The 17,976-nt window shown below is 34.2% G+C and overlaps 1 protein-coding gene across 1 annotated transcript; it reads left to right on the top strand.

The window, feature by feature from the left end:
- The first annotated feature begins 1,282 nt into the window (after positions 1-1,282).
- Positions 1,283-17,634, top strand: LOC128181107 (glycerophosphodiester phosphodiesterase domain-containing protein 5-like). The gene is made up of 14 exons (XM_052849377.1): positions 1,283-1,375; positions 2,048-2,201; positions 5,852-5,955; positions 6,266-6,359; positions 6,529-6,687; positions 7,951-8,044; positions 8,563-8,708; positions 9,094-9,176; positions 9,331-9,481; positions 12,403-12,624; positions 14,135-14,283; positions 15,704-15,851; positions 16,256-16,338; positions 16,632-17,634. Exons 2-14 carry the CDS (start codon positions 2,052-2,054, stop codon positions 17,236-17,238), a joined length of 2,190 nt encoding a protein of 729 aa, XP_052705337.1. The 5' UTR covers positions 1,283-1,375; positions 2,048-2,051; the 3' UTR covers positions 17,239-17,634.
- Positions 17,635-17,976: the final 342 nt, after the last annotated feature.

Here is a 17,976-nt window from a genome sequence, read left to right as displayed (position 1 = left end):
GCACTTTCTGATTGGCTAAAAAATTATTTTATATCGTATAAAGAATGTTACCTACGTCATAGTAAGACTAACATCAAAAACGTTTTATTACGCCTGTCGTTACGTTTGAATTTTGTACAATTTTACGTCATTTTAAAGGTCAAATAACCGTTTTTATCTTCAATGAAGAGTAAAAAAAATTAAATTATATGCAATGAATTCTATATTTATTAGTTTTATACGATATAAAATGGTTTGAAACAGTTTACGCTTTTGTATTTATATAAACCACTTAAGAATTAAATTTTCTGGCACTATATTTTTAGACGCGGAAATGAACCAAATAGCATGTTTATTTTGCTGTTCCATGTATGTTTCTGATGTTTCATATCCCTGACTGAGAGCGTTTGTAATGCCTTTACAGCGACGATACACATATATTTCATACCTAGAAAATACACCAGTATGAATATAAATACAAGCATTTAATGCTTATTTTTGGATGTCGTCGGTCCTATGACACACCAAAGCGGCGCGGACAAATTATCATATCGCGCCAACGTGAGGGTTTAATCTTCAGTCTAGCTTTGCATTTACTTTTATTCACAAAAGTTTACGGTTCATTTTATCTCAATAGTATCATTATATTGATATAAACATGGCTTGTGAAATTGTCTAAACGTCTTCAAAACCGGAAAATACACAATTAGCTTACACATGTACATGATATTCAATACATCTCTTAAAATTAACATTTACATGTACAATCCACATATTTCAGTAACAAATAGTCAATAGCTGGCGACTTAAAATCGCTAAAAACAGCTAAACACCCAATTCGGAATCAATCAACCAAGTTAAGGATCCTCCACACACCTGGGAAAATTAGTTCCTTCAAGTCCCTTCTTCTAAATTAATTAAAGATATGGCTTTTTAGCATGTGTTCCGACTTGAAAATGACCCCTAAAATCTCACTTTCTGGGGGAAAATGAACTTTGAAAATTTTCCAGCTGTTCATGAAAATAAAAAAAACCTAAAGTATTCGAACTCGGGACCTGCGAGTTGGTAGACTGAAGGAACACCCACTGCGCCACAGAGATTGACAACAAATTTTGGTTGCCTTGGATACAAGTAACTTGCATGTGGAGTATATCATGAATAACATGTGGATCAACGCATGATACGCATGTGTACAATTATCATGAATTTTTTAAAATCAAACTTACTACAAAATGTTCTAAAAAATATATAAGACCTTTCAGCGCCATTCATATTCGCGCGACGTCTTGGTTTTGGGGAAATGCGAGTGCGCGCCCATTCGGCATGATCCGCCGAGGGAATAAATAAAACATGGCGGCCGTAGGAGAGGACCTGTCAACTTTTATTAGTTTTGAAGGTGAGTCCTTTAACTTTTAAATGAAGAACTTTACGAACAGTAGAACTTTTTAGATTCGAGAGTTGTTTAAGATGGACCGTATATTTTATATCTATTACGTCCAATTCGGTAATGTATTGATTCACCAGATCGGGCCATAAATTTATAACGTAATATTTATTTTTACACGGGGAGACCGATACAGTGGGATTTCTATCCATTTAACCTCTCCATCGTGGGTTTAATTGTAAAAGATCGGTAGATAGATATAGAAATAATGATTCTGATGAACATAAATAAACAGTTTTAGAAAGTTATCAAGCTCGCTCTCTCTCTCTCTCTCTCTCTCTCTCTCTCTCTCTCTCTGTTTATTATTTGCCTGGAGACATAAATATATGTTCATATATAGTCATCTTATTTGTCAGTGAATTTCCAAGACGCCTGAATTAATTGACTACTTGTACATCCATTTGTTTAATTAATAGAACATATAAACCCACCATTGTTGACATCACTGCTGGGTGGTAGATCCTGATTCATGTAAACTGATGAGACTGATGTCCCTGATCATGTAGTTAGAGACACAAAAATAAACTGTTTCAGACAACGACCTATCAGGACGTTATTGGACTAGGCAAGAACATGAGTTAATTTCTTTATTATATTTACATGTATATGTGGTTTAATTTACAGATCCATGTGGGTGACTCGCTTGACAAAGGAGAAAGAAATGGTGTCCCACATGCGACTACAGTACTACCAACACAAGTATTGTCTGGTGTGCCTGACCGGGAGTCTCGGCTGTCGATGGCACCGGTACAAACAGTCGACCAGGGACAGCAGAAAGGTACACATTACCCGACAATAATTATTTCTTGTTCAGTTTGGTCATTTAGCTGGACCAAACCAAGCGGACGCTTTTCCATAGTTAGCAACAAACCTAGTCACTTTTTTGAAAGTGTTTCATTCTCTCTACAAGTCTTTCTACTAAGGCCTATAAAAAAAATTGTGTGTTTAGGGTAACACTGATGGAAAAATTAGGAGTTAGGTAGGGATTTTTAAAAAATTTTATCATATTTTTTTCTGCTTGAATCCGAAGAATGTTTGTTTGTGTCATATTTAAAAACGGATTTATTAATACCCGGTAGAAATAATATAAAAATCACAATTGGATAAAAAACAGACATCTAAAAATGGTAGGATCGGGGCATTTTTGTATGTTAGGTTGGGTTACCCTAAACACACAACTTTTTTTTTAGGCCTAATGTCAAGGATTTGTCTTAAAATTTTATTCACTGCATATACCAGAATTCTTTGCTCATAAAAGATTAATAAATTGCAATGTGAAAAAGTTCACGAAAAAAAAATCTCTTTAGATTCATGTTAAAAGAAAAGAATATATTATATTATCATACCCATTCTTTACAGTTAAACAACTGAAAAGAATAGACTTTTAAATTGGACATTGATACTGCTAAAAAGAAAACCCATAAAGTTTAATTGGTAAATTCATTGTGTCTGTAGAGATATATCGGATCATTCCACAATTTTTAATTAAATATCTGAGTACAGTCAATGTAAATACTATGTACATGTGGGTATGTTGGTAGATATTTTTCATACTTCACATTGTACATTTACCCATTCATTTATTCATTCATTATGGTACATAATTTTGAATATTTAACTCTATTATTTATGTACTAGTCTAACCCTCGTTAAGTTTATTCTATTAAAGTCCTGATATTGATTAATCTATGTCAAGCTCTGAATATGAAATTTTAACTCTGTTGCCTTAAATGTCCTGTTGGAATTGATATACATATACATATGCAAGTTTATTAGAAATCTATGACTTCAAAGAACTTTTTTTATTGTCCATTTGAATGATGCTAAACCTCAGGGGACAATAAACTTAGGTATGTCTGTATGAAATCTCAGAAGTCAGTTTGAAACGAGCACTAAATAAATGAGTATAGAACAAGACATAGATAAGCTGAGCAATTAGGCTATTGTTGATACATTTTCCTATATATGCAGATACTTCCTACAGATAAAAACCGTTTAAATATCAGATGTTTTTTTTCCTTATTCATTGTAGATAGGTTATTTGACAATTTATTTCATAGGTATAAGAGGGGCATTCATTGTTTTGTGCTTTCAGAACTCCGACTTGGCCCAAATAAAAAAAAAAAATTTGTTTCTGGATCAAAACAACTTATTAGTAAAAATTAGTCTGTTTGGCTTTGTTATAGTGTTATTATGATTTGTTATATTCTACAGCAGGATCTGTTTGACTATGTTATAGTGTTATAATGATTTGTTATATTCTACAGCGGGGTCTGTTTGGCTTTGTAATAGTGTTATGATGATTTGTTATATTCTACAGCGGGATCTGTTTGGCTTTGTAATAGTGTTATAATGATTTGTTATATTCTACAGCGGGATCTGTTTGGCTTTGTTATAGTGTTATTATGATTTGTTATATTCTACAGCGGGATCTGTATAGCTTTGTTATAGTGTTATAATAATTTGTTATATTCTGCAGTGGAATCTGTACAGCTTTGTTACATAGTGTTATACTATGATTTGTTATATTTTACAGCGGGATCTGTTTGGCTTTGTTATAGTGTTATAATGATATGTTATATTCTACAGCAGGATCTGTTTGGCTTTGTTATAGTGTTATAATGATATGTTATATTCTACAGCGGGGTCTGTTGGCTTTGTAATAGTGTTATGATGATTTGTTATATTCTACAGCGGGATCTGTACAGCTTTGTAATAGTGTTATGATGATATGTTATATTCTACAGCGGGATCCTTATAGCTTTGTTATAGTGTTATAATGATTTGTTATATTCTACTGTTATACAGCGGGATCTGTATAGCTTTGTTATAGTGTTATGATGATTTGTTATATTCTACAGCGGGATCTGTTTGGCTTTGTAATAGTGTTATGATGATTTGTTATATTCTACAGCGGGATCTGTTTGGCTTTGTAATAGTGTTATGATGATTTGTTATATTCTACAGCGGGGTCTGATTAGCTTTGTTATAGTGTTATAATGATTTGTTATATTCTACAGCGGGATCTGTTTGGCTTTGTAATAGTGTTATAATGATTTGTTATATTCTACAGCGGGATCTGTTTGGCTTTGTTATAGTGTTATTATGATTTGTTATATTCTACAGCGGGATCTGTATAGCTTTGTTATAGTGTTATAATAATTTGTTATATTCTGCAGTGGAATCTGTACAGCTTTGTTACATAGTGTTATACTATGATTTGTTATATTTTACAGCGGGATCTGTTTGGCTTTGTTATAGTGTTATAATGATATGTTATATTCTACAGCAGGATCTGTTTGGCTTTGTTATAGTGTTATAATGATATGTTATATTTTCCGCGGGATCTGTTCGGCTTTGTTATATAGAGGATATCTATATTGTGTGATTTTATTATTTTCTTTATCCAACGAGTTGAAATGGTGTATATATTCGCGAGGCTTGCCGAGCGAATATAACCATTTCAACAAGTTTGATAAAGCAAATATAAAATCACACAATTATAGATGTTCTATTTATCTCATACAATTTGATTTATATTATGAAGCTTTTGAGACAGTCCCTTATATGACCCGAATTTAAGCAATTGATTTTTTTTTTCAAAGATTAAAAACGATGATGCAACGTTGTGTTATCCGGTTATTGTGACCTTTCGCAATACAATTTAGTACGTCATTTCTGAGGTAAATCTAACTGTTTTAATGTAAAGTATCACTGAAATAAACCTTGAAATGATTTTTTAGCTCTAAATAATTTTTTTAGAGCTTATTCATTTGATTAAAAGGAATTATGATCAGAAGACCTGAATTATCAAGTTTGTTGACATACTCAAAGTTGTGAATGCACGTTAGTTTGAATTGACTTGAGCAAGGAACAGCGGGGCCTGTTGTTGATGTTTTATAACACAAACACCAGCCTAATGATAAGGGATTGAAAATAGTGAATAAGGATGCTTACTGGTGGTGGAATCAAAGTCTTATGAAACATTATTTCGGTAAGGTCTTGTATATAAACACAATTTGCACAACCAGTACGCTCTGTTTCCATCGCGTCGTCAGGATGAACTCGTTGATAGTTAATGTAATTTGCAGTTTTAAAAACTACACAAAGCAAATTGAAAGTTTGAATGGGGCTAAACTTATCAAAAATCTTGACAAACAAGAAAAAAATGTCTTTTGGTTACAGTTATGTATAACTTTGTAAAAAGAGTTGAAGTTGAGGGGGGCTAACAACCCCCCCCCCCCCCCCCCCCCCCCATAGCCCGGGTTCTGTATGGATTTGTTATAGTGTTATAAATATAAATGTTTTTTGTATATTCTACAGCGGGAACTGTTTGGTTTGTTATAATGTTATAATGATATGTTTTATTCTACAGCGGGATCTGTTTGGCTTTGTTATAATGTTATAACAATTTGTTTTATTCTACAGCGGGATCTGTTCGGCTTTGCCCTGCTGTTGATCACATTCCTGTTTGCTCTATTCCTGCTCTATTACATTATTTTGATGAAAAATGACTTTACTACATTGAATTGGTGAGTTTTACTGTCATATGTTCTTTGTAAGATTTCATGCCAAATTATGCTTCATTAAATTTATCTTTTGAACTAGTACCGCAAAATGTGACAAAACCATAATTATGTTTATTACAAATTTTTAAAGGATACAGACTTGTAACTTTTATGAACATTTTTCAGATTTTTTTGGTGGAAAAATTTCACTCTTTTATGTCATCATTTTAATATTCCTTTATAAATTATATGTCTGAGATAAAGTGTATAGACAAAGTATTAGATTAAAACAACTTTTAGAATTTATGTTTGACATTATTTTTTTCTGCTGCAGGTTTTTCTTTACAAAAACCAAGAAATGGCTTCCAATCTACACAATATTCCTGGCAGTTGTCTGTGTTGTTTTTGTTTATTTATTGATTTTAGTGGTAAGTAGTCACAGACTGAGAATATGAATTTTAAGAATTTTAACACTGAATTATATCTCCATAGACCTTATTCCTATGAATTTTCAAACAATGCATAAAAAATAGGCCAATAATTTCACTCTGAAAAAAGAAATGTATGCCTGACTAATGCTGTGTTGTGTTTTTCCAGTGTCTTTCACTCTGCCATTTACTGGTGGGACATCAACTGTATATACACAATGTACACGCTGTGTTCATTATACTCTTTCTGGCATTCTGTGTTGCCATGGTAATTGCCATAAATGAGATGTGGAGTGAGGAATGGGCCATTGTGTGGCTGTCTGTAAAGGTAAAAAAAAGAGAGAGAGAGAGAGAGAGGAGAGAGAGAGAGATTAATCTATTTAAGAGGAGAAGAAAAACCAGAAAGATTTTAATTATCTTCAACATCAGAGTACTGTACTGTGAAGAGGGAAATGGAAAGTTAAGTTTTATTGCATAGAAAGTGAAAGAGAAACTGTTACAGAAGATGGGATGGTTATTTTATGTGATAAAGATCGTGAAATAGATAGTTCCATACAGTCGTTCATGAAGTAGTATTTTGTTGAATAATGTTACAGATATTTGATGTTAATTGTAACAGGTATTTGTTGTTCATTGTTACAGATATTTGGCCCCTATCTACACATGGTGTTTTGTGTTACAGATATTTGGCCTCTATCTACACATGATGTTTTGTGTTACAGATATTTGGCCCGTATCTACACATGATGTTTTGTGTTACAGATATTTGGCCTCTATCTACACATGATGTTTTGTGTTACAGATATTTGGCCTCTATCTACACATGATGTTTTGTGTTACAGATATTTGGCCTCTATCTACACATGATGTTTTGTGTTACAGATATTTGGCCCGTATCTACACATGATGTTTTGTGTTACAGATATTTGGCCAATATTTACGCATGATGTTTTGTGTTACAGATATTTGGCCCCTATCTACACATGATGTTTTATGTTACAGATATTTGGCCCCTATCTACACATGATGTTTTGTGTTACAGATATTTGGCCCGTATCTACACATGATGTTTTGTGTTACAGATATTTGGCCCGTATCTACACATGATGTTTTGTGTTACAGATATTTGGCCCCTATCTACACATGATGTTTTGTGTTACAGATATTTGGCCCGTATCTACACATGATGTTTTGTGTTAAAGATATTTGGCCCCTATCTACACATGATGTTTTGTGTTACAGATATTTGGCCTCTATCCACACATGATGTTTTGTGTTACAGATATTTGGCCTCTATCTACACATGATGTTTTGTGTTACAGATATTTGGCCCGTATCTACACATGATGTTTTGTGTTACAGATATTTGGCCCCTATCTACACATGGTGTTTTGTGTTAAAGATATTTGGCCCCTATCTACACATGGTGTTTTGTGTTACAGATATTTGGCCCCTATCTACACATGGTGTTTTGTGTTACAGATATTTGGTCCGTATCTACACATGATGTTTTGTGTTACAGATATTTGGTCCGTATCTACACATGATGTTTTGTGTTACAGATATTTACACATGATGTTTTGTGTTACAGATATTTGGCCCGTATCTACAAGTAGGAGCTGTGTCTGTCATGACTCTGATGTCCTGGCTGATTGCACGGAAATGGTTCATGTTATCCTCCACATGTAAGTCTTGATATTCTCGACATGTAAGTCTTGATATTCTCCACATGTAAGTCATGTTATCCTCCACATGTAAGTTTTTATATTCTCCACATTTTAGTCTTGATATTCTCCACATATAAGTCTTGATATTCTCCACATGTAAGTCATGTTATATTCCACATGTCTTGATATTCTCCATACACAAGTCCTTTACTTGTCAAGTTATCATTTATATCATTTTATAATCATGGGTAAGTCACATTATCCTTTAATATCCATTACATGTACAAGTTATTCATTTTATCATCAAATGGTAAGTCAGCCATTGGACATTGGAAATAAATTGGACAGTTCTTTTGGTTATTACTGTACCTAGCTGTAATATTTTACAGGCAGACAGTTCTTTTGGTTGTTACTGTACATAGCTGTAATATTTTACAGGCAGACAGTTCTTTTGGTTGTTACTGTACATAGCTGTAATATTTTACAGGTAGACAGTTCTTTTGGTTGTTACTGTACCTAGCTGTAATATTTTACAGGTAGACAGTTCTTTTGGTTGTTACTGTACCTTGCTGTGATGGCGGGGCTCTACATTGCTCCTCTCTTTATCAACTCGCCCTGTGTGGTTCTCATCTCGGAGCTGCCACCCAAACCCAAGCTTCTGGCTCACAGGGGTGCTTCAGCAGTAAGAAATTTATTCCTCTTAATCTAGCTCCTCCATTTTGTAAATATCTTTTTCATATTTTGTTCTTTATATATCTTATTTTACTTGAGTTCCTTATCCTGTTACTCCCTCATATTGTATCAAATCTCAAGGATATGAAATTGCAAGCATCAAACTTTTGTTATTACCGGGTATAACAATAACATAAATATCAGTTAATGTTTTGGTTTCATAGTAGTTAATTGCCAAAGTTATCATGTTAGATCTTTCACAGCTCTAAATGCTTCTGTATTTTGATGATTGATTTTTATACTTTAATCAAGGATGGAGTTGTTTGGGTATTACAAAACTGAAATTCCAGAAATGTTTATGGAGAAACAAATGTCTTTGAATTGTATTTTTTCAGATTGCTCCAGAAAATACCTTAGTTTCATTCCAAATTGCCAATGAATATAATGTTATGGGCTTTGAAACAGATGTCCGAATAAGGTACTATGTACATGTATTTATTATTAATGATAAAAATCAGTATCTGTTTCGAGATGTACTCCACACTTGTATGGGTAGTTTCTGTAAAATTAACGAAATTTGTGTTCCCTTTTACCATGTATATATTTTCTTAATTCTGTTTATTGTTTGACAGTTTGGACGGAGTGCCATTTATTCTCCATGATTCCACATTTTTAAGAACTACAAATATCGAAAAAGTCTTTCCAAGTTTAAAAGATGAAGATGCATCGAATTTCAACATGTCGCAAATTAAACAGCTGAACGCAGGCCTGTGGTTTATGGAGGTAACTTGTTACTCTTACTTCCTCTGTTTTCATCGTCTTAACTGATGAATTCATTAGATGATGTCTTCATCAGGTAAATTTTTGTCATTAGTAAACTCTATTTATTATGGCGTCGAGCAAAGCTCGAAAGCCATCTAGGGATCGTACGTCGGGAAGTTACATTTTTAGGAGCCAAACAACTCAAATGAGTGCAAAGTTTTCGTATGTGTTTGAAGAAAAATAGATGACATACTTCAATTTCGAGCAGAACTGTACGTCAACAAAACAAGTTTGCAGATTCGAAATGGTTGCCGTCTTTAAAAATGTTCACATTTTATTGAAAACAATATGTCTCGGTTTCAGCGGATGAATACACTAGCACCGAGACACATGCGATAGCTGGGCTTACATACTCAATTTGGTTATGAAATGTAGTAGCCTGCAAAATAGATTATTTTGTATCCATATCGAAAATTGACAATGCACAAATGTTTGATCTTGTAAAAACAAAACTTCCTAATCGAGCGATAAGTACATCTACAACCAAAAGTTATTTTAAACCAACTAGTGAACTACTTTCACTTTGTAAACAACGTGAATGGGTGCTTTCTTTTATCTACCCCTGATCTTTTCGGCCCGTGTCATTTGGATCCTTGTGAATTTTAGATGAAATTGATAATGAGAGACAGAGTGGTTATCAGCAGTATACAATATAGAAGATTAAACACAATAATAACTTTAATATTTATTTTCATATAAATAGAGAAAAAAAATCTAAAAAAATTTTAACTCCTAAGATATTTCTATAAACTTAAATTTTCAATTGAAATTCAAAACTTTTTAAGAATTAGGTGAGCAAATTTGTAATGAGTTGTAATTTTATTAGTTATGTGATAAATAACATTTTCTATTTTTAATTTTTTTTTTATTTTCGATAATTTATGAAAAAAATACCAGCTTTTGAACTTGGTCATTTTTTTTGGCAAAATATTGCATATAGGGTACCCTCATTGTACGGATAAGTCCTCCTACAGTTTTCAAAATAGGAAGTTGTTCTTTTGCAGATCAATTATACATATATCAGAGGTATGCATACTGCTAGGATTTTGATTTTCGATAATTTATGAAAAAAATACCAGCTTTTGAACTTGGTCATTTTTTGGCAAAATATTGCATATAGGGTACCCTCATTGTATGGATAACTCCTCCTACAGTTTTCAAAATAAGAAGTTGTTCTTTTGCAGATCAATTATACATATATCAGAGGTATGCATACTGCTAGGATTTTGATTTTCGATAATTTATGAAAAAAATACCAGCTTTTGAACTTGGTCATTTTTTGGCAAAATATTGCATATAGGGTACCCTCATTGTACGGATAACTCCTCCTACAGTTCTCAAGATAGGAATTTTTCTTTTGCAGATCAGTTATACATATATCAGAGGTGTGCTTATTGCTAGGAGTTTAGTTACTGATAATTTATGAAAAAAAAATTGCTTGGATTTTGGTTACTGATAATTTATAAAAAAAAAATCAAAAATTTAGTCATTTTTGGGCAAAGTATTGCATATAGCGTACCCTCATTGTACGAATAGCTCCTCTTACAGTTTTCAAGATAAGAAGTTGTTCTTTTGCAGATCAATTATACATATATCAGAGGTGTGCATATTGCTAGGATTTTGATTACTGATAATTTGTGAAAAAAATACCAGCTTTTGAAGTTAGTCAATTTTTAGCAAAATATTGCATAAAGAGTAACCTCATTGTACAGATAACTATTCCTACAGTTTTATAGATAAAAAGTTGTTTTTTTGCAGATTAATTGTACATGTATCAGAGGTGTGAATATTTCTAGGATTTTTATTTCTGATTATTTATGAAAAAAATACCAGCTTTTGAACTAAGTCTTTTTAGCAAAATATTGCATATGGGGTACTTTATTTCACTGGATATGGGTTGACATGGATTATGGTTACAGTTCGCATATAAAAAGAAAACCCGGTTAGCTGTCACATTGACAGCTTTTCACTTGTTAAAAAAATTATTTAGGTTTTTACTCTTCAAATTAACTTTAACTCGACGCCATTGTGGCCCTTCAGGCCTTTGATTTAGAGTTTTTCTGATCTGCTAAGCACTGTCAGATTTTGTGCCGTGAATGAGTATTGCAGTTGTGAGTAGAAAAAAGGTATATATTATAGAAAATAAACAACTTTTGGTGACTATGAAATAGGAAATAATTAATACCAAAGGGGATGATGAAAAGACTGTCCTGGTTTGTGATGGTTTATGATTTCTATCCTGGGTTGTCTCTAAAAATAATTGAAGAAGAAATAAACAAGTAAAAGGGGGGTCTGGGGGACTAGGTTATAGCTACATTGTGTTTGAAATGCAATAATTAAGTAATTAAGGCATTACAGGTGGGGAAATTCCCCGCTCCCCGGGTCTTGAAGACAACCCTGTTTCTATCCATTTCATTGATTGCGTTTTCTAGCCCCTTGTGAAAGCTTGAAGGTAGAAAATTCACGACAAGTTGGAAAAAAATTAAAGACCATCAAATGTGATGAAAAATTTATCTATCATAATTTTTTTTATCATACTCTGAACAATTTTGAGGAATATGAATAATTTGCTTTTTCCTTGATTTTATGCTTGTCTTGAAAAATACATATACCAAGACCAGATACTATAGATTCCTTATTAAACGTGAGGAATTGATATCAATGTAAAATCGTGTAAAGCAAATCCCACAGATTTTATAATCTGACTTCTGTTTTTCAGACAGTTTTGAACTAAACAAAATTCTAACCCAAAAATGGTGCTTGTGATTTTATATTCTCACAATTTGATACAAATCAGCGGAATCGCATAATTAAGTACTTGCGTAAAGTAAGGAATTTAAAAAGGTTTAGTCCAAGATTAGAGGTCCCCCTTTGTTTTGTAGGATGACCCCATGTCCACCGTGAGTGAGGTCTCGGAGGAGAGGGGGGTGATCTACCGTAACCAGAGTGTCCCCACCCTCACAGAGCTGGTGGAGTTCGTGGGCGCCACCAACAAAACACTGATGTTTGACATCAGGAAGCCACCCAGTGACCACCCGTACGAGTACAGCGTCACCAAACGCATTGTGGAGTACATCCAAAGAGCCAGGATCAGCCCAGACAAGGTAGTGACTATAGCCGTATTGTATGACTGGGATCAGTCAAGACAAAGTAGTGACTATAGCGGTATTGTATGACTGGGATCAGCTCAGACAAGGTAGTGACTATAGCGGTATTGTATGACTAGGATCAATCCAGACAAGGTAGTGACTATAGCGGTATTGTATGACTGGGATCATCCCAGACAAGGTAGTGACTATAGCTGTATTGTATGACTGGGATCAGTCAAGACAAAGTAGTGACTATAGCGGTATTGTATGACTAGGATCAATCCAGACAAGGTAGTGACTATAGCGGTATTGTATGACTGGGATCATCCCAGACAAGGTAGTGACTATAGCGGTATTGTATGACTGGGATCAGCCCAGACAAGGTAGTGACTATAGCTGTATTGTATGACTGGGATCAATCCAGACAAGGTAGTGACTATAGCGGTATTGTATGACTGGGATCAGCCCAGACAAGGCAGTGACTATAGCGGTATTGTATTACTGGGATCAATCCAGACAAGGTAGTGACTATAGCGGTATTGTATGACTGGGATCAGCCCAGACAAGGTAGTGACTATAGCGATATTGTATGACTGGGATCAGCCCAGACAAGGTAGTGACTATAGCCGTATTGTATGACTGGGATTAGCCCAGACAAGGTAGTGACTATAGCGGTATTGTATGACTGGGATCAGCCCAGACAAGGTAGTGACTATAGCGGTATTGTATGACTGGGATCAGCCCAGACAAGGTAGTGACTATAGCGGTATTGTATGACTGGGATCAGCCCAGACAAGGTAGTGACTATAGCTGTATTGTATGACTGGGATTAGCCCAGACAAGGTAGTGACTATAGCCGTATTGTATGACTGGGATCAGCCCAGACAAGGTAGTGACTATAGCGGTATTGTATGACTGGGATCAGCCCAGACAAGGTAGTGACTATAGCCGTATTGTATGACTGGGATCAGCCCAGACAAGGTAGTGACTATAGCCGTATTGTATGACTGGGATCAGCCCAGACAAGGTAGTGACTTTAGCGGTATTGTATGACTGGGATCATCCCAGACAAAGTAGTGACTATAGCGGTATTGTATGACCGGGATCAGCCCAGACAAGGTAGTGACTATAGCCCCCCCGTATTGTATGACTGGGATCAGCCCAGACAAGGTAGTGACTATAGCGGTATTGTATGACTTGGATCAGCCCAGACAAGGTAGTGACTATAGCGGTATTGTATGACTTGGATCAGCTCAGACAAGGTAGTGACTATAGCCGTATTGTATGACTGGGTATTGTGTAATTTAAAAGAAAAGGTAGTGAGGGTACAGGTGATGTATGAGTCAGTATTTCTTGTTAAGTAAGTAAGAGTAATTCCAGAAAACATGTTTATTTATATTCTAAATTAAGTCGTTTTCAAAGTTTTCGGAGGCAATATGTGTACATGTATACAACTTGTATGCTATGTTATTGTTTTGGTCATCTTACACTATTGACTGATTTTATTGGTATTTTCATCCTACAGATCTGGTGGCTGGTAGGGGTAGGGGAGGAAGCACCTGCTAACTTTACCCCTGTGGCCCAGAGATACTACTACCCCTCCGACGAGCTTCTAAGTAATAATGTGTCTGTTCTCAACGTGATGTTTAATGCTTTATCATCAGATAACATACAGTAAGTATAGACGCAGGCTGTTTCAGGTATTTAGTGGAAATTAGTAGATATTTGATGTTTTACTGTTGAATTTAAATTATATTCATATAAAATGTATGTTATCAACTGATTAATGTAAGAGGATAGAAGAATTACTACTAACTAGATACTTAGCTGAATCAAATATCAAACCTTATTACACATCAATGCTAATACTGACGATAGTCAGAAAAATGGCATTTCATCACTAAAATTGGAAATTATTAGAATTATCAATGTTTAAAGAAAAAAAAAAGAGGACTGTGAATTTATAAAACAAAATCAGATCAATTGAATTCCTACCGAATCATTTTCTTGACTTTAGTATGTATTAAATTGTATCTTTGATAAATTGATTAAAAGATTGCACATAATTTGTTTGAAGGGGTTGGTGAGACAAGTGTTGCATTATGATTATCCATGTACATGTATATCCATATTTTAAAAAAGTTCTGGTCCAATAACATGTTTATTAATATTTTACAGGGAGTATAGGTCCAATAACACATTTATTGATATTTTACAGAGAGAACAGGTCCAATAACATGTTTATTGATATTTTACAGGGAGTATAGGTCCAATAACATGTTTATTGAAATTTTACTGAGAGTACAGGTCCAATAACACATTTATTGAAATTTTACAGGGAGTATAGGTCCAATAACACGTTTATTAAAATTTTACTGAGAGTACAGGTCCAATAACATGTTTATTGATATTTTACAGGGAGTATAGGTCCAATAACATGTTTATTGATATTTTACAGAGAGTACAGGTCCAATAACATGTTTATTGATATTTTACAGAGAGCACAGGTCTAATGCCATACTTATTGATATTTTACAGAGAGTACAGGTTCAATAACATGTTTATTGATTGTGCAGAGAGTATAGGTTCAATAACATGTTAATTGATATTTTACAGAGAGTACAGGTTCAATAACACATTTATTGATATTTTACAGAGAGTACAGGTCCAATAACATGTTTATTGATATTTTACAGGGAGTATAGGTCCAATAACATGTTTATTGAAATTTTACTGAGAGTACAGGTCCAATAACACATTTATTGAAATTTTACAGGGAGTATAGGTCCAATAACACGTTTATTAAAATTTTACTGAGAGTACAGGTCCAATAACATGTTTATTGATATTTTACAGGGAGTATAGGTCCAATAACATGTTTATTGAAATTTTACTGAGAGTACAGGTCCAATAACATGTTTATTGATATTTTACAGAGAGCACAGGTCTAATGCCATACTTATTGATATTTTACAGAGAGTACAGGTTCAATAACATGTTTATTGATTGTGCAGAGAGTATAGGTTCAATAACATGTTAATTGATATTTTACAGAGAGTACAGGTTCAATAACATGTTTATTGTAATTTTACAGGGAGTACAGGTCCAATAACATCAGTGTCAATATCTACCTTGTGAACGAGCGGTGGCTGTATTCTCTATACTGGTGTATGGGTGTGTCCTCCATAACCACTGACAACTGTCAATCACTGTCTGCCGTCAATACACCCATATTTCACCTGGTAAGTACAATGTCATTATATACTCTACATACTTAATATATCTATACCACACACTGAAGAATGTTAATATGTTTTTATTTAACCAAGATTACTTCGTTTTGTTAGTGTTCTAAATTTTTGAAGTTTATGGAATTTTTGGGTACCAATATGACTGTCCCACTTACAGTTGATACTATGTAATACTATGTAATAAGTAATTATCATATATGCTAGAATTTATTTTTCTTTCATTGCCTGTTATAAGGTATTTACTCATGGAAAACTCACCTCTAAATGTAAGCAGTGTTACAAAGTCCTTACTTTACCGACTAGCACTGTATTATAAAAGATGCAGCAATGTTGCAATACTAATGCAAGGTGATAGTAAATACATTGTGTAACATTTGACCTTGAATTGTTTGCAGTCTCCCCGGAACTATCTGATTCTGTGGATTACGACAGACATTTTGTCAGCCCTGCTTGTCATCACCGCATTCATTGTACAACGGTGAGTGTACTTACATAAAGTGTTAACATCAATTAATATTTTAAAATGTGTTAGCATCATTAAATAATTAACAGTCTTGAAATGATTTAAGTGTTGATATCACCTACATGAAGATATTTTTCATTTTATATTCACCTTTTTGCAATTGTTAGTTGTAATTTATCAATTATCAATATTAACCAACAATACAAAAAAACATTGGGTGAAACTAACATAAAAAAGGGGTCTGTCTGATTTTGTTGGTGTGTTACATGTTACCTGTAGATTTGAACCACTGACTTCTCTGTTTACAGAATTCTGTGGTCTGGTTCCGAGTACAGCCCAGAGAGAATCGCCATAAACTCGGCGAATGTCAATGACAACGGAACCAACAAAATGTCGCGATCGTCGCACCGACAGAGCAGACGACAGATGAAGGAGAAGTTGATACTGAAGGACATTGCGGCGGACATGTTTGATGAAGATTCAGAGCCACCAGAGGACGACTATGGAATCGAGAGCAACTACACCGTCCAGTCGACAGACGGGCGGGAGATGGCGCGCTCATTTCACGGAACGTCTAGATATCCAAGCACCGTCAGTGGACAGGAAACAGTGAACTCCTTTCAGAGGACGTCTAGATATCAGAGTAGTGGTGACGGACAGGAGATACCACAGACTTTTCAGAGGATATCTGGATATCAGAGCAGTGCTGATGAGCAGGAAAGGATGCAGTCTTTCCAGAGAACGTCCAGTTATCAAAGTAGCACTGACGATCAAGAAAGACCTCGCTCTTTTCAGAGAACGTCTAGCTATCAAAGCAGTGCTGATGAACAGGAAATGCCGCGTTCTATTCCGTTATCGTCTGAATATCAGAGTAGGATTAAAGCTGACATGGAGATCTCAAACCAAGTTGTGTGATATACACAGTGATATCAAAATATTTCTTTTTCTTTTCATTGGTGATGTAGGTTTTTTTTATTTTCATGTGAAACGTCGTAATTAAATTTTGTATTTTATTTTCATATGAATTTATAGTAACACTAGTTGATTTTCATTTTTTCAATATTTTTACATTATTTTGTACACTCATTGATAAGACTGTATCTTTATGATATAAGAAAGATGTGTGGTAAATGTAAGCATATCATAAATATGTATTCTTATGATCTAAAATAGATGTGTGCTACGTTGAAGCAAATCAATGGCATTTTCTATTTCCTTAGTAGTTTTCATGCACATAAAATCCATTATAGGTTCAAGGCATATTTTTGGTAATTTTAATATGTAAATTTAAGAATTTGAATTTCGGGGGGGGGGGGGGGGGGGGGGGGGGGGGGCTCTCGTTCTAGATATGCGCATGTTAGCTGTGCATTGTTTTGGTATTTAAAAGTTCTTGGCATTACAGTATTAAAACTTGATAATATTACTCATAATGGCATTTATGAAATATTTTGAAAAGGACTTGCTTAAATGGCATAATATAAATGATATCAGTTATGTTTTGATGTTTCTTATTTTCATTCTCCAAGGGATCTTTTTATACAAAAATCCTTTAACATATCATAAAGGTGGTTAACGCTGACGTTAAATTACAATTAAACCTCTTTAACCTAACATGTCAGACAGGGAAAGTTGTTTTTGGATTGTGACGTCTAA

The sequence above is a fragment of the Crassostrea angulata genome, chromosome 4, assembly GCF_025612915.1.
Source record: "Crassostrea angulata isolate pt1a10 chromosome 4, ASM2561291v2, whole genome shotgun sequence".
NCBI lineage: Eukaryota > Metazoa > Mollusca > Bivalvia > Ostreida > Ostreidae > Magallana > Magallana angulata.
This window is presented reverse-complemented; position numbering and strand designations above follow the sequence as displayed.